The sequence below is a fragment of the Setaria viridis genome, chromosome 9 (genome assembly GCF_005286985.2).
Source record: "Setaria viridis chromosome 9, Setaria_viridis_v4.0, whole genome shotgun sequence".
NCBI lineage: Eukaryota > Viridiplantae > Streptophyta > Magnoliopsida > Poales > Poaceae > Setaria > Setaria viridis.
The window spans coordinates 55,097,767-55,114,176 of NC_048271.2; the positions used below are offsets into that span (position 1 = coordinate 55,097,767).

Sequence of the window (16,410 nt, forward strand, 5' to 3'; positions counted from 1 at the left end):
ATTGTAGCACTGATCGTAGTAAAAAAGAAGTGTGTCACTCCACTTTCAGAAACTGGCTACACGAGTACGGCAACATTTATAAATTTTGATGAAACAAACTATTTTTCAACTTGACAGCACTTGATTTACATCTTTCTTTCTGAAACGACCAGGTGTGTTCGATCAGCAAATGCCCCCACTATACCCAGATGGCCAGATCCATCCAAGCGTTTCAAATCGGATTTGAAGTTCCAACAGAATCACGAAAAAACAAATTTAAAGATGCCCATTGCCACCTCGGCTCTGCATGCGACAGGTATTCACAATTCCAAGCCAAAAGGCCAACAAGCATCTGCTGAACGGCTCATCCTGTTTTGCATTGGCTGCAGGAGGCCGAATCACAAATGTTCCATACGTATTTACAGATTCATACTACGTACTATTTTTTTTTCACTTGGCACAGTGAGGGAGTACATGGACGTGTCGATCGGATCGGTGTATACACAACTTCTCGAACCAAAATTTGGGACCGGACGGAACAGCCCTGCAGCTGAATGCATGCAGGGCCCTGTCTGTGTGTCTGAACTCTGAACTGAAGCCTGCCGGCTGCTGCCGCACCATGCGTTCAGATGCCATGCCACCCAGCTGCGAGGAGCAGACGAGCGTCGTCAGACCATGCATTGCTTCAGCGCCTTGGGTGTTTGACCTCCCTTTAGTCTCACCTGCACAAATCGATTCAGGGTTTAGTAAACTACAGTATAGGAGAATTGGAATTTTCATTCAAAAGCATGTGTTAAGAATTTTGTGAAAACGGCCGAATTTCGAGTTCACTTTCGTGACAGCTAGAATCTGACGGAGTCTCGGGGATTCACTAGCCTCGACGATCACGCCAAAACGAACCGTCAAGGCGCTACCCCGACAGTGATAGGCCGAAACGTTCAGTTGCGATGTCAATTGAGCTCCCTGGTCACGGATGGCTGAAATTTTCTAGATATTTCTAGAAGGGCGCCGGGGATCTTGCTCTTAATAGACCTGTCCTGATCGGCCTGCTGCTACTGTGACGTCCAACGCGTGAAAAGTATGTTCAGGTTAGGATGGTGGACTATGTCTTCACGCAGTTCGCCTGAAGATTCTAAGAAGGTAGTTGGGATTTGACTGCGAGGATTACGGGTAGTAGAGGTAATAGTGAAAGGCAAATGCAACGATGGCCTGTTAAGCTATGTGAACAATCTGAACGCGTCTATAGGATAATTCTTGCCCGTCCTGGAAACTGCGCAGACTGTATTGACAGTTGGGACGGCCTGACGTGGCCGGCAAAAGCAGATTCCATGGCGGAATGAACTCGGATTGTGCTACAGGCTTTTTGGCCGAAAGCTGGTGGCCATACTCGTAATCCACTGCAAGTTCCTGGAACGGAATTTACAGCAGAATCTTTGCCTTCTTGCCACTCCCACAATAAGCACGAATTGCAAAGCTCGGTCCTTGGTGATTTTAATACTTTGTGTGTGGTAATTCTAAAAATGTTCTTTTGTCTGAAGTTTAAGGCGAGAAGAGTTGGCAGCGTCAGCGAAGGAAGTAGAGCACTCACAGCTTCGACGTCGATTCTGTAGACGAGCAGGCGGCGGCGCTCGCGGCAGCTGGCGCGGTAGGCCATGGCGAGGTGCGCGGCGGCGAGCGCGAGCGACATGAGGAACATGGCCTCGACGGCGACGAGATGGCCCTTCCCCTGCAAGCCGAGCCCGGTGGCGGCGCCGGCGACGCCGAACACGGCGACGGCCTTGGCGAGGACGTAGCAGAGGGAGGCGACGCTGCAGGCGACGGCCACCCACATGTATGCCGCGCCGCCGCCGCAGGCGGTGTAGGCGCAGAGGATGAGGAGGGAGCGCGCGGCGGAGACGGCGGGGAGGTCGACGAGCGAGGAGCCGAAGCGGAAGGCCCTGGCCTGGTCGGCGAGCTCGGCGGCGAATGAGGGGGAGTGCGCCTGCGCCTGGGCCTGCGCGCGGAGGAAGTTGGAGAGGAGCGCGGGCGGGAGGAGGAGGTCGAGGAGCACGACGAGGAGCGGCGGCGCGCAGACGAGGAGCAGCGAGGCGAGCATGGCGACGATGAAGAAGGCCGTCTTGGCCCACCGCCACGGCCGCGCCCAGAGCCGCTCGCCGTGCACCAGCGGCAGCGGCAGCTGTAGCTTCGTCTTCTCCATGGCCCGCCGATCAACGCCGCGTCCGCTGAAACCAGTGCGAAGAAAGAAATCCGGATGGTGCGCAGGCGGGAGCGCGGCGGAGTGGTTTTGTTTGGTGGCGGCTGCGGGTTGAGGAGGGGGAGAGTGGATTCGGTCGGGGGCGAGCTTTTAAGCGAAGGCGAGGTGGAGAGGTGGGGGAGTTGGGGGCGAAGCGCCGAAGCCAAGGGGAGAGGTCTGGTCAGAGATGATGGTTTGGGAGGATTTGACCGGGTGGCCCCACGGCCACGGCAGCACAACGGGCGGGGCCGGGGAGGCTGCGGCTGCGAGGTGGGCGGGGGGGAGCGTGCCACGACGCCGGTGGCAAGCTGCGTCAGCGGCTGCGTGGGAGGGGGTTGAGAAGCTTCCGGCTCCCGCACGGCTGCTTGCGCTCGCGGGCGGGGAACCCGGGTGGTGGCCTGGTGGGCGGTCGTGGATTCGTGGGACGGGGAAACGGACGAATCGTCACGGGTTTGGCGCGAATTGCCGGTACCACTTCCGTTTGCTTACGGCTGCTGCCTCGCGACGAGATCATCTTCCATTGTGCGAGCAGGATCAATTTGCTACTCCATGTTAAACTCGTACCCGAACTCTCGACGTCGTAAGGGTTTAATTCATGTGTCCAAAACTGGGCCAAAGACAACAGTACGCTGCAGGTTGAAACTCTGGAAGGCGTACGGCTGCCTGGGGTCATGTTTGAATGTGTTGATGTACGAAAGGCCGCAGGCGGGAACGGAATCAGTCTAGAAGATGGTTCGTCCACACAGTCCAAATGTACTCGTCCACCTGTCGCTTCCGAACGTTCTACTGTTGACTCTCGGATGCAGATCAAATTCAGCGACCATAATAGCTGCAGCACGAGAAGAAAAAAGAAGCCGTGCTTTGGGGGGGAGAAGAGAAGAAGACACATGGAAGCCATGTGGTTGCGCTCGACATCCATCGCCTCCCGGCCGAATTCCCACCCTCCCAGATTGAAACCACATGGCCGGCTCCTGCTCCGGGGGGAACGGGCCACCAGGCAGGGCAGCTAGCTAGATTCATGGCCGGCGGGCGGCAGGCGCCACTTGGTCACATGCCCCGCGCGATCTGCGGTCTCCCGCCTGGCCGCCATGTGGAGCCGCCGGCCGCGGCACGCGCGCGGCAACCGTTACCGGCCGCCCCTTCTGCTGCTGCTAATCAGGGGAATCCTTCTCCTTCCTAACAAAACCCGGTCGTCCCTGGCAGCCCGCATCAGCATCGTGGTCGTGGATTATTATGCCGAGCGCGAGCGACCGGCCTTGGGTTGGGTTGGCTGGTTCCATCCCTCTCTGGCAGCCAACAATTTTCCAAAATGTTTTGGGTTCAGCCCTACTACCCCCAGGGACCTGACGATGATCTATCATGGGTTGACCAAGGCTTGGAAACATCACGGACATTCAGACCCAAGACGCCTGTCCAGCTCTAGCAGTTTTATACCATTAACTTGATCGTGTGTAGTGCGACATGTTTTCTGCTCCGCTGAAAACCATAGCTAGTCAAGTTATGCTGCTGAAACTACGTTTTAGGGTTGAAGGAAATGCAGCGCGCACGTAATCGTGGAATTTCCGCGCATGTACTAGTACGTATATGTCTTTAGGTAGGATTACAATATACATGATCAGCTGATCGAGTAGAAAACTCGTTGATTTAAATTAGGAGAATCTTGGTGATGACGGCAACGCTGATCCGTTTCTTGTTTGACAAACATCAGTATTGTAGATGGAGCAAGTTGGAAGTAGTGGCCGCCGGATTTGTTTTTATTTTCAAAAAATTATTTGCAGTTAATCCTGAACCTATCATGAATGAAGATGTTTCTGCTGATTGCAGTATTATTACAGCTTTCCTCGAGACTATTATTGCCCTTCTGACTCGTGAAATCGTACGGTTCGCAGTTGGTCTTTCCTTCACGCATCAGGAGTGCAGTTCTTTTCGCTCGGTCAGAACTCAGAACGCGGGGATCAAGCTGACGATTCACATACAACTGAAGGTGCTCTTTCTTTCTTTCTCTTTTTTTTGGAAGATTAAGGTGCTGTTTCTACACCCCGACCGAAATTGCGTGGCGAGTGCAACCCTTTACGACGCGTTTCCTTCTTCGTGCTCTCTGAAATCTGCGTCCCTCCCGACAGGGCAACGTACAGGTCCGGAAATTGCCCTTGGTGATTTTCGGAGATGATGGACCGCCATGTTGCGAAATAAATGCTCCAAATCCAAGGACCCGGGCATCGTGGGCTGCCTGGCAGCTGCTGCTGTTTGCAGATCGATTCGGATATGCTTCGTCTTCGTGCCACGCCGCGACGACAGACAGAGTGGACGTTCCACGTGCCGACGATGTTTTGTTGCAGCTTACGAAGGCCAAGTCACAGTATACTTGCTTCACACAGTTCAGTAGTTCACAGCTGCCTTAGATATCCTGAACAAAAGAAAAAAAAAACGAATGCTCTTGCGTATCACAGGCTAGATATTTCACGTTTGACACACGCCAAATGGAGGGTGGCAAGAGGATAAGACAAGCCCACGTCACGCCCACCTGAATTCTTCTAAACCCTGCCAACCAAGTGCGCCTTGTGTCACATCTTTATCTGCTTGCTTGCTGCTCTTTTTTTTTACATACACGCATCTCATTCAGCCAGCCAGTCGGTCTGCTCATCACGCCATCACGGGCAGCTGAGCTAGCTCCACTATCCTCCTCCTCCAACTCGGTTCTTCTTTACGACCGTGGAGCAAGAGTTACGAAGCTTCTTTTTCAAGATGGATGGCAGTGTAAAAAGAGGCATGGCAGCCCGGGCTTCTAGATCGCGCGCGATTAGGACTGATCCGAATCGGGTGCTTATCCCACTTCCCTATTTCTTTTTTTGGCTCTAGCAGTCTACTGTAGCTACTTGCTCTTGCTCCACCCAACCACTTCCCACGTGGGCGCTGACGTGGCGCCAACCGAATTAACGGCCTGGATTCGCTCACCGGTGTCACTCCAACGCATGCATGCTCCTGTCCAGCTCCACCCGAGATGGCAGCCAGCCTCTCTCTCTCTCTCTCTCTCTCTCTCTCTAGAGGCTACGGCAGCTAGCTAGACACCAACAATAATCAGGCAGAGATTGAACCCAGAAAAAAACTGTTGTGGAACAGGTGGTGTAGATGGCAGGATATTGGTGTTGGCGGCAACGTCACTGTTTCCCCTCGGTGGTAAGCAATGCAAAGGGCGGGTCAACCGCGTCAGGTTAGGTCACATGCCCGCCATGGGCCGCCACACGGTGATCTCACGCGTGATGGCGACCTCAGGTCGCATGCAATGGATCAGCTCTTCGTCTTCAGACGAGGGGTTCTGGTTCTGGCCGCGGAATGGGGAGAATTTTTTTTTCAGGATCGACTCTCGAGCAAGGAACCTTTTTATTTCTTCGTCTTGGCGAGTAAGCAAGGAAAAAAAATTCTGTGCAGGAGTACGCATCCCCTGATCCCCCGGGGCCCGGCGGGCCTTGGCCTTCCTCTCGTTATCTCCTGCCTCGTTTTTTCTGGTCCAGCTGCGGCGGCACCCTGTCCGCCAGCCGTGCCAAGTGCACGGAAGAAACGTGCCGCCTCACCAAGGAAGAAGAAGGATCGCTGGACCTGGACTCTCGAGAATCCACCACAGCCAAGCAGTCCGTAGCAGAGAAACTAGAGGCATGGTGATGGTGCAGCTCGTACGATTGGTTGTACGAGAGGTGATTCGGAATCGGAGAGGAGTAGACGGGGCGGACCTCACCTTGAGCCGCCCGTCATCCCAGGTCATGCACACCACAGCACGGCCGCCGGTTTCTAACCTCCCATTCCCACTCAATCAAAAAAAAAAAAACTCCCCTTCTCATCACATGCTGCTGCTGGGTTGAAAAAAGAAGGGGAAAGGCATCTTCATCAAGGCCCAAGGAGAACTGGAAAAGCTCCTTACGTTCCCGCAGGCCGAAATCGTCAGCCCAGCCCAATTCCTCACGACAGGAACGACCTCTGGGCTACTCTGTTAACCTGTCATTTCCCCCTCAAAAAAAAAAAACTAACCTGTCATTTTCCATCCAGGAATCAGGTGTCGCAGGTTATGAGAAAAGGAGGAGCGTTGGAATCTAGTGAAAATAAAAATATCTCATAGGCAAGAGAGAAAAAAAAGAAAAGGAACGGCGAGCCGGCGACTCCGCGACGTTGACCCCACCCCACTCCCATCGCAATTCCCAAAGCCCCAGCCCCCAAACCGGCCGTTCCCCATCCATCCTCTTCCCCCGGTCCCAACCCCACCGTGCTCGCCACGCCGCCCTCCCACTCCCAGTTGAAGCAAAGCAGAGCCCTACCGGCCTCCCACCCCACCACCCCCCAGATCGGCGATCCCCGGAGGCGGCGATGGCGTCGTCGCAGGCCAACATCGAGAAGATGCATCTCCGCCAGAGCTACCGCAACGTCTGGCACACCGACATCATGAGCACCATGCAGGCCGACTTCCCCTGTATGCAGCCGCCCTCGCTCGCTCTCTTCATTCCCCCCCCCCCCCCCCCCCCCCCCCCCCCCCACCTCTCCCGGTGTGCGATCTGGTCCCCCGCAGGGGAATTTGAATTCTGATGGATTTTCCGCTGTTGTTTTGTTGCAGACTGCTGCCTCGCGCTGTGGTGGTGAGCGATCGACCCTAGCCGATCTCCGTTTCTGCGGTTTTGGGGTTTCGAACCCCTTCGCTGTTAGTAGATCTGAGGAAATTTGACTGCTCTGTTTGTCAGTGTAGTTAGGGTTTTAGGGGGATTTTACTCTCGATGGTTCTGTGCGGAATCTGCGTTGTGCATTGCCACTCTTTCGAGGGGCTGGCATATCCTCAATTATTATTCCTTGTGCATTTCAGTTTAGCCTGCTGCTGCAAGTCATTTTTCTAATAAGAAAATAATCATGATGCTCAATCCACCTGGCCTGCTAGCTTTATATCTATATAAATTCGTATTGTTGTCAGTTGTGACAAGTGTACATAGCCCATGCATTATCTGCCGCAAACCCAAAAGAGCATAGCTGCCAGCTTCATCTTCACCCCTGAAGCAAGTTACCGTATAAATCATCATCAACTGGAATTGGGAAAGAACCCACTACATTCCTTTATTGGCTTCACCAGATGAACTGGGCCAAAGGGCATTGAAAATGTGTATCATCTTTTGTTTTCGATGAGCCTGGACCAATAATGTTTCTCCCCTGCCTTATGAGTTCATTCTAGACTATGTGCTCATTCATAACCAACAATGTAAAGGGCTTTATTATGTATGGCGCCCAGCATTTCCAAAGCATTGCATATCGAAAGAAGGATCTAGTATGTCTATCATTTGTAGTTTGTACGGTGCTGTTCTTGCATATGGTGCTCATCTAGCATGTGGATTAAGGCTGTATGTGGTTGCATTTGATAGGCACAGCTTGCACCTGGAAATGTGAAGATTTTTTACCAATTTGTTAATCTGCTTCATTTTCCTGTTTCTGTTCAGTGGACCATGCGTGTCATACATGCTTCGCAAAAGGGCTCTCTATAATGACATGTCAAGGTACCATGCACTTTATTTTTGTTTTGTTATGATTATCACACAAACTTTTTGTTTAATCCTTTCGTCACTTATGCCCATTGCGCCTTTGTTTGCTGTAGATATGTCTGTTGTGCTGGCTACATGCCATGCAGTGGAAGGTGTGGCGAAAGTCGGTGCCCAGAGTTCTGTCTTGCAACTGAGGTACAAGGTTTATTCAATTTGCATTTTACCCTGCTGTTTCTTCTAACTTCTGAGTGTACTTAGTATATGAACTACATGTTTTTGAATTCAATATGGGACATGTCTAATAGTCCTTATGCATATATGTTAACTGATGGCTCCTATTACATGCCAATAATTTATACAAGTCTTATTCATTTTTCAATATTTGCGAACTTCACTGTACTTTATCTAATAGTTCTTATGCGTATATGTTAACTGATGGCTCCTATTACATGCCAATAATTTATACATATCTTATTCATTTTTCAATATTTGCGAACTTCAGTGTACTTTATGTATTCATGATATCGGGGGAACACTGTGTATTTAGCTCAAATGATCACTGAGGATCAGTTATACTCGAGATAGACTTATTTGGCTTGCTTTATAGACTTATTTGGCTTGCTTTATTTTGGTATTTATTCAATATACTATCATTGTACAATTGGGACAATGCTGATTTAAAGCCCCATTTATCACATTAAAACCTCCGACACTTTCATCTCAGTACCTTTAAACTTTGGTAAAACCTGATCTAGACTTGAACTTGTGCTTTCTTTTCAGGTGTTTCTTTGCTTTGGCAATTCAGTTGCGTCAACCCGCTTCTTGCTGCAAGATGAATTCAACATACAGACAACTCAGTGCGATAACTGCATCATTGTAACCCTACTTTCCTCTTGTATTTGTTATGTCTAAAGCAAGCTTAAATTCAAGGTCCTATGGAGAGCTTCCCACAATGTCAGCTGGACTGAATAGCACCTTTTACTTCAGGGCTTCATGGTCTGCCTTCAACAAGTTGCTTGCATCTTCTCTATAGTTGCAGCTATTGTTGGGAGCGAGGAACTTTCAGAGGCCTCCCAGATCCTTAACTGCCTGTCTGATTTGGTCTACTGGACGTAAGGCTCCCTTAACTCTTTTCTTGCTCATCACCAGTTCTCCAAAGTAAACTTCCCAGTTCTGATAAGTCCTGTGCCACCTTATTTGCAGGGTTTGCGCCTGTATGCAGGTAAATAACATCCATTTCTGCTTGTAACCTTACTGGTCATTGCTCTCCGAACCCTTGCATCTCCATCTTACGCCATTGAAATGCAAATGCAGACACAGCACAAAATTGAAATGGACAAGAGGGATGGGAAGTTTGGTCCGCAGCCCATGGCAGTGCCTCCGGTGCAACAAATGTCACGCATCGATCCGCCTCCTGTCGGGTACGCACCACAACCGGCCGGATACGCACCACAACCAGCCTATGGGCAGCCTCATGGTGGCTATCCACCTGCTCCTGGTCAAGGTTATCCGCCAGCTGGTTACCCTCAGGGTGGTGCATACCCTCCTGCTCAAGGTTACCCCCAGGGCGGTGCATACCCTCCACCTGCTCAAGGCTATCCCCAGGGTGGTGCGTACCCACCACCTGGTTACCCACCACAAGGTTCCTACCCCCCGCCGCAAGGTTCTTACCCCCCACAGGGTTATCCTTCCAAGTAAAGAGCACACGGAAATTGGAGAGATGCCTTTGCCAGGCAACCAAGATATTGTGAACATGTAAACAGTAGGACTGCTGTAGCGCCATAGGTGATGTTGAGACACCATCTGCAATTGCTCTGGGTGGTAAACGGTGAACAAAATTTCTATTCTCTGGTGAACTCATCAGCGACTTGTGTTGATCATATTGTGTCTTGAGTATATCCTTCTTCGAATAAGGAATGTCAGTGAATTGTGCAAGTCAATGGAGATTGTTGGTCGTCGGTTTTCAACAAATTATTGACTATGTGAGCTAGCCTGTGTCATGTTAAACCTGAATGGAGGATGTGGTTGTGAATTCACTATGTATGATAATCCAACTTTATGGCAGTTGATAATGGAGTGATGGAATGAAATGCTTATGAGCACGAGCAGGGAGCAGTGCCTTTCATACATGTTATCATAGGACGAGATGAATAGACTGAGACGGACAGCAACCTTCAAGCTGTTCTTATCGGGTTTTTTTTTTCCTTCTCTCTATTTTTTTCCTGATAAACCAATTATCGGTTTGATTCCATGATAGTGAGGTCTCAACGGAGTTGTCCTTGGTTGAGACGTAGCTAGCTCCAGCATCAATTGCTTGGAATATTTGACAAGTTGCATGACAATTATCTCTTCGAGACATTAATCATAGATATATCTATATAATCATGTAGCTGTAGACACTAATCAGAATCGTTGTTGTCCTTGCAGGCGAAGACGTGTTCACCATACGCCGGAAAATTTTAGGATTATTATGAGAGGCTTGCTGCTCGCTCCAGCCATAATTTGTCTTGTGGCGTTGGTTAGGCCTAATGGTCCAATTAGTTTCCACCGATAGTCCAATTTCAATTTGGTACACCTAATTGATACAAGGCCCACAGCGATAGAGATTGCGATCCGATCCATCAAGCAGCTGTTTGAATGGTTTTGCACCAACTGTATATGATTGACAGCCGCCATATTTTCTGAATGTATGCAGCAGATTATTGTTGGCAAGTAACAGCAGCTAAGTACAAACATGAATGCAATATCTTTTTTTCTTCTTCTGCCAGCTTATGATGGTATTTGCACAGGGAATGAATTAGTCCTCAGATTATGTACGTACACTGGGGACAAAGGCAAACTATGGCTATACAATAACAAGAATAGTATGCTTCAAATAAAAATCACAGCAAACAAATATGCCAGTGGTCAGACTAGTGTGTATGTGTGTCATGAAGCTGTCACCTCTGACTAATGACTAGATAGATATACAGTTGAATCGATCGATCCTCTTATTTTTTTGTGAGTCACCATGCATGGTCCAGCACCGTTTGATTAGCTTGTTGGTATATGTGTGTCAGGTATACATTGTGCAGCTCTCCATATATATCTATCACCTGCACATTTATATTTTGTATCAGAAATAATTGAGCCGTAGGCATGCATTACGGAGAAATTTACGAGAGATGATGTGTCCAATCATTGGAGCAAACTAGCATGGCATTGCTCACCTTTTACGCTTTGATTTGAGGGTTGACGTCTGGGAGTTGTTGTGCCAATTCCTCTTCCTCTGGTTGATGAACCAGTTGTTGATTTGTTTCAGCTGCAGGCCAGTCTCTTCAACAAGCTTCGCCTTATCGTCTTCCTGTACCATCCACTCAAATGATATCATCGATCTTTAGGATATGACGCGGACATGATACTTTAAAAACCACACATTTTTCTTTCTTTACTGGGAATGAAGAACAAGCTCTTTAAAAACCACATAATTAACTAAACGCCACGAGGAATATCGCCAAGCTTAATCTACCAGCAAAGTTGGATGGAGAACAGCTAAGAATGGCGACCACACCATGCCTAATGCCTGGTAGCAGCAGCAGCAGCAGATGGCTGGTTGCATTCTTGCATGCATGCATGATAGCTACAATGCACTCACCGTGGGGTATGGCCACTTGGAGTGCTGCTGCCACCATTGCTTGAGGATGCTGGTGGTGTCCCCAGGCAGCTTCCCGGCCCTCCTTTTCCTGAGGATCTCTTCCCTCACATCCTCTATTCTTGACTTGAAACCCTGCACCCAACGAATCCGACGTGACCTGGCATCAGCTCCAAGCACAGCTACGTTTGCATATGTATCAGCTTCAGCCTTCAGCTCGAAGAATGGCCTTTTTTCCCCCCTTCTTCCCTATATATTTTACCTGCTTGAGCTCGATCTTGAGCTCCTGCCTGACCCTCTCCATGAGGGAGCGCTCCGAGTCGGTGGGGAGGAGCGGGCCGAAGCCCATCACGTCGTGCCCGTCCGAGCCCATGTCCAGGGGGCCCTCCAGCATCGGCGGCTCGTCCTCGTCCTCCGACATGGTCGCCCCTGACCCTTCCTCCAGCGTCGCGCCTGCATGCATGCAGCACTCCATCAGTAAATGATCTTGATCACCGTCAGCAACGACACCACACAAACATGTACGGGGGCATGCATGAATGAATTGGCTCTGTGGACGTGGACGAGACATGCAGGAATATAATCGGAACGTGCATGAGAACAAGCTAGCTAGCTAGACAAGTGTACCAGCTCGGAGCATGGCCACTTGGAAGGCGGTACCCATTAAACACATGCATGCTAGCAAGATCTAGACGCTTTTGGAATCGTGCAGCTAGCCTCCATATGAAAAAACGATAGTGTCCTGGAGAGCTAGCTGCAGGAAACTGGCTTGAGTAAGAAAGAATAGCATGCATTGCATGCTCGGGCTTAAACTGCATAGGTAATAAGTCATACATATAAATCGACAGCTAGAATTAACCATCAAGCCCAACATCTAAAAAATACCATCAAGATGAAAAAGAAATGACATTGAAACTTCTAACAATGGATCACTCACGTTACCCCTGTCGAAGTGAAGCTAGTGATCAAATTAATAGCTGTAGGAAAGAAGAAAACCCTCAAGTACTTAGAGACGGTGCAGCAAAATGGTGAGCTTAACCCTCTATAACCAACGAGATATATATGCATCCTTTCTTAATTAGGTTCATGAGAACCAACGGGATAAGAAATTCTACTTTTATGATTTTGTTGCTCTTACACGAGTCTTTGAAAAAAATTGTAAGCTAGCTAGAACCCATAATGCAAGATCTTTTCTTAATTAACTTCATGAAAAACGCACACCCTTGGAATAGTCGGCGTATTATTATTGACGATTCTCTTTTCTACCAACTAGCTAATGGGTGGTCCAATTATATGGCACCCATCTCTTCTGGCTAAGAGTCATACATGCTTTTGGGCTCGCTAACAACATACGCGTATTACGTATTTTTGTTGTCAAATTAAAATTTTGAAATGTGCCTTTGTTCTTAAGACTTGAGGGAAGATGAAGATGATAACAATTGATAACCTCAAAAGAACATGCACCTTAAAAGAGTGAAAATTATGCTGAAAACAAGAACTTTTTTAGTGTGGGTTCGGTCCCTTTTTTTTCCCCCTCTAACGCAGATGCCATGGTAGGGTTTATTCCTTCTGTCCTTGCCATGTACGGTTGCGCTGTTAGGCTTTTCTACGTGGGCCTTAACATCATCATCCGACTGGAGTTTGGACCATATTTCAGTCCTCAACAGCCCATGTACGTACGTACTTCCGTATGCTCCTTGATTTGCATTCTTACTTCATTGCTCAGTGGATACTGGATACTAAGTTTCTGCAGCTTGTCTCAATCTCAAGTTCTCAACAGATAAACATCTGTATGGAGGATTGTGGAAAGCCTTAAAACGCAAGGCGCACACACTGCACCTTGAGAGCTAGAGAGGCGCCATGGAAGACGACGACGCTACAACTAATCTTACCTTTGTACGCTTGCAGGCGTCAACAAACTAAAGAAACAGTGAGCGGTGTGTACCCTTCAAACTAACCACCAGGGGACGAGAGAAAAGTGCACCGTCAGATAGGCAACTCTTGAGAAAGTAACACCCAAACTCGGTGCAAAAATGCAACGGAAAACGATGGAACGAATTGAAAGTGAAATTCAGGAGACAGTGGGAAAAAACGTAACATGTCTTGCTTACCGGTGAGGTCCTGCAGGGACTGCTCGATCTCGCGGCACGCCATGACGGCCTCCACGGCGTGCACCCGGACGTGCTGCTGCAGCTGCTCGCGGAACGAGCAAAGCAGCATCAGGTACTGCGCCTGCATATCACCAATTCATCGTCAGAGCGATGCATACGCATGCCAATGAAGAAGAACCCAATGATATACCAGCTCGATGGAAACCTAGCTAGATGCATGCCATGGCTAGAGGGTACTTGTACATACGAGGAAGGAGTCGAGGTCGTGCTTGTCGTGCGGGGAGAGGAAGGGTCGGTGGTGGGCGGCGTAGGAGTGGAGGAGGCCGCTCGACTGCGCCAGCTGCGCGTCGATGAGGGGGAGGTGGTCGATGGGTGTCGCCACGCGGAGGCACCCGACGTGCGCCGCCACCAGCTGCTCGCACAGCGGGTGCACCGCGATCTCCCCCTTGAGCAGCTGCCGCTCCTCCGCCTCCGCCGCCGCGGCCGCCGCCGCCGCTGCAGCCGCCGCAGCCGCCGTCGCCGAAGACGACGAGCACTCGGCGCCGCCGCCGAACCCCACGGCCATGTCCATCCCTCCTCCTTGATCACCACCGCCGCCGCCCTGCATATGTCGACGATGGACGGATTGGCGGACACACAACCACCGCGAAGGCTAATAATTTGCCGAGCTCGACGACGGCGATCTCTCTCCTCCCTTCCTTCCTTCTTGAATTGGACGCGGGCGGCGAGCACCTAATAGAGAGAGCTGGGATTCCTGCCCTGGTTGGTGGTGCTCCCGCCGGCCGGTTTGCGTGCGTGCGCGCGTGCGGCGTTGGGTGCGTACAGCCAGCAGGCTGATGACCAGCTAGCTGGCTAGCTTATGAAGCAACTGGGGGGCGGGCGGGCGGCCAGCGGGAGGAAGAAGGATTTAATGGGGAGTTAGTTAGCAAGGACACAAAGGGGATGGTGAGGCGTCTTTTCGAGGGTTCCTAAGCCGGGGGGAAACGGCAAGGGAAAAAGGCGGCCGCCCGGGACCTGCAGGCGAGGCGACCCAGCAGCTAGCAGCTAACTGTAGCTGAGCTTTTGATGAGGCCGGAGAAGAATATAACGCTAACGCTGGCAGGGTGAAAAGAAAAGGGAGCTTGAATTGCAACTTTGCAAGGCCGGCCGGCGGCGGCCGGTAAGAAAGATGAGACGAACCGAGACTATGAGAGAGAAGAAGTGGTGACCGATCGAGGTGAGGGAAGCTTTGGAATCTAAGCATGCCCAAAAGTAGAGACTAAAGGAAGGTGCCTATAGCTACCGAGAGTTTGCACCAATGCGTCTTCAAGGGGTCGGGTACCAAGTGTACATATACAACAACCTTACAACATTAGGACTTTGGAAGTTAGGATATAGCCTATAGCTTCACATGGATCATGTGGTTTCTTTCTTTTCTTCTTCTTCTTTTGAAGAAAAGGTTGCAGCTTATATTAATTAGGGCACGCATAGCTTAACGTGTACTACTACTCTGGAAGCTGTGGCAAGAAAAATTAGGTAAGGTGCATGCATAAAGTATCTGAATCACTGTTTACAACTCTCCCATGCTAATGTAATGTGTTCATCTATCATGCATTCATGCAGATGTAGTAGTGGTGCAATTAGGCTACACGCCTTTCTTTGTCGGGTGTAAATTAAAATGGCTTATAGACAGACTAATTGCTTGCTTTTGTGCATCATATATATAATATATCGACGTTTGACATGAAATTGACACACTTAGGGGGTGTTTGTTTCATAGAGGCTAAAGCCTCTATCACATCGGATGTTTGATACTAATTAGGAGTATTAAATATAGGCTAATTACAAAACTAATTGCACAGATGGAGGCTAATTCGCGAGATGAATCTATTAAGCCTAATTAATCCATGATTTGATAATATGGTGCTAATGTAACCATTTGCTAATGATGAATTAATTAGGCTTAATAGATTCGTCTCGCGAATTAGCTCATGGCTTCTGCAATTAGTTTTTTAATTAGCTTATGTTTAGTTCTTCTAATTAGCATCTGAATATTCGATGTGACAAGAGCTAAACTTTAGCCTAATGATCCAAACACGCTTTTATTCTATGTCATTCGATATATGTACGATTTTCTAAAATACAGTTGTGGTATCAATCACGCAGACAATCCATCCAATAAACTAAACGATTCAATCCAATCCCACCGATTTCGTCCCTCTCATTTGGTAATTTGAATAATTAGGAGTTGGTTTCAAGAAATACTTTTCGTGGTGGCGTTCGGGAGCTGAGCTGAGCTTCGGTTGCCTCTACCAACCTTGCGGTTGGCGCCGGGAATGGCCTGCTGCTGTTGCATCGGTCGTCGTCTGCATTATTGGCTTTAGAAGAGAGACGACTGCCCTCCGGCAGCTGAATGCTGCTGGTATGCTGGCCTTGTTAGCTACTTAAGCAAGCATTAGTAGACGGATCAGCGGCATTAATCGTATCGTGTCTAGAATTAGGCGTATTAGTTGGGACAGCTGCTCGCTGTGTGTGGTCGTCTGTGGTGGGCCCCTCCTGCTAAAATGCATGTAGCTGCTGCTGCTTTGTCTGATCATATCGTAACAGACGGATAATGACGTACACGCTGCCTGCTTGTTAGGGTTTGTAACCTTAGTATATTGCGCCCTTGCTAGCTTGCTTTTTTTCCGGTCCTTACGCGTGCTCATGCGGAGGCCATGTATACATATATTAAGTTGGTTCCGAATGAATCCGGCATGATAATTTATTGTTAGGTCAGTCTGAGTGTACAGAATGAGAACTAGATAATTATGCCAGATGAGTGTTATGGGAATGAAACTCTTATCTCATATGATGAATCAATGCATAATTAATTAGACTGAGAACTAGATAACTATACCAGATGAGTGTTATGGGAATGAAACTCTGAAACTCTTCTCTCATATGATGAAAATCCCTCTATTAATTGCC

The 16,410-nt window shown here is 49.2% G+C and overlaps 3 protein-coding genes across 3 annotated transcripts; 1 reads left to right on the forward strand and 2 right to left on the reverse strand.

Annotated features, from left to right (window-relative positions):
* Positions 1–239: 239 nt before the first annotated feature.
* LOC117836041 (uncharacterized) lies at positions 240–2,379 on the reverse strand. The gene is made up of 2 exons (XM_034715397.2): positions 1,568–2,379; positions 240–701 (listed from the first exon to the last, which is right to left on the reverse strand). Exons 1-2 carry the CDS (start codon positions 2,174–2,176, stop codon positions 648–650), a joined length of 663 nt encoding a protein of 220 aa, XP_034571288.1. The 5' UTR covers positions 2,177–2,379; the 3' UTR covers positions 240–647.
* A 4,018-nt stretch (positions 2,380–6,397) lies between these two features.
* On the forward strand, positions 6,398–9,821 carry LOC117838371 (uncharacterized). Its single transcript, XM_034718375.2, has 8 exons — positions 6,398–6,671; positions 6,813–6,834; positions 7,678–7,734; positions 7,833–7,914; positions 8,500–8,595; positions 8,707–8,831; positions 8,923–8,941; positions 9,034–9,821. Exons 1-8 carry the CDS (start codon positions 6,569–6,571, stop codon positions 9,415–9,417), a joined length of 888 nt encoding a protein of 295 aa, XP_034574266.1. The 5' UTR covers positions 6,398–6,568; the 3' UTR covers positions 9,418–9,821.
* A 621-nt stretch (positions 9,822–10,442) lies between these two features.
* Positions 10,443–14,709, reverse strand: LOC117838370 (homeobox protein knotted-1-like 3). Its single transcript, XM_034718374.2, has 6 exons — positions 13,709–14,709; positions 13,462–13,582; positions 11,613–11,803; positions 11,354–11,485; positions 10,929–11,062; positions 10,443–10,814 (listed from the first exon to the last, which is right to left on the reverse strand). Exons 1-6 carry the CDS (start codon positions 14,066–14,068, stop codon positions 10,811–10,813), a joined length of 942 nt encoding a protein of 313 aa, XP_034574265.1. The 5' UTR covers positions 14,069–14,709; the 3' UTR covers positions 10,443–10,810.
* Between the last annotated feature and the right edge of the window lie 1,701 nt (positions 14,710–16,410).

What these genes read in the sequence shown, in the direction of transcription:
- LOC117838370 (XM_034718374.2), bottom strand. Translation starts at nt 14,068, where the DNA reads ATGCAGGGCGGCGGCGGTGGTGATCAAGGAGGAGGGATGGACATGGCC. An exon ending in ACGACCTCGACTCCTTCCTC is followed by an intron (nt 13,583 to 13,708) that starts GTATGTACAAGT and finishes GGTGATATGCAG; the next exon opens with GCGCAGTACCTGATGCTGCT. An exon ending in TCAAGATCGAGCTCAAGCAG is followed by an intron (nt 11,486 to 11,612) that starts GTAAAATATATA and finishes CGTTGGGTGCAG; the next exon opens with GGTTTCAAGTCAAGAATAGA.
- LOC117838371 (XM_034718375.2), top strand. Translation starts at nt 6,569, where the DNA reads ATGGCGTCGTCGCAGGCCAACATCGAGAAGATGCATCTCCGCCAGAGC. An exon ending in TGCTGCCTCGCGCTGTGGTG is followed by an intron (nt 6,835 to 7,677) that starts GTGAGCGATCGA and finishes GTTTCTGTTCAG; the next exon opens with TGGACCATGCGTGTCATACA. An exon ending in AGTGCGATAACTGCATCATT is followed by an intron (nt 8,596 to 8,706) that starts GTAACCCTACTT and finishes CTTTTACTTCAG; the next exon opens with GGCTTCATGGTCTGCCTTCA.
- LOC117836041 (XM_034715397.2), bottom strand. Translation starts at nt 2,176, where the DNA reads ATGGAGAAGACGAAGCTACAGCTGCCGCTGCCGCTGGTGCACGGCGAG. An exon ending in ACAGAATCGACGTCGAAGCT is followed by an intron (nt 702 to 1,567) that starts GTGAGTGCTCTA and finishes CGATTTGTGCAG; the next exon opens with GTGAGACTAAAGGGAGGTCA.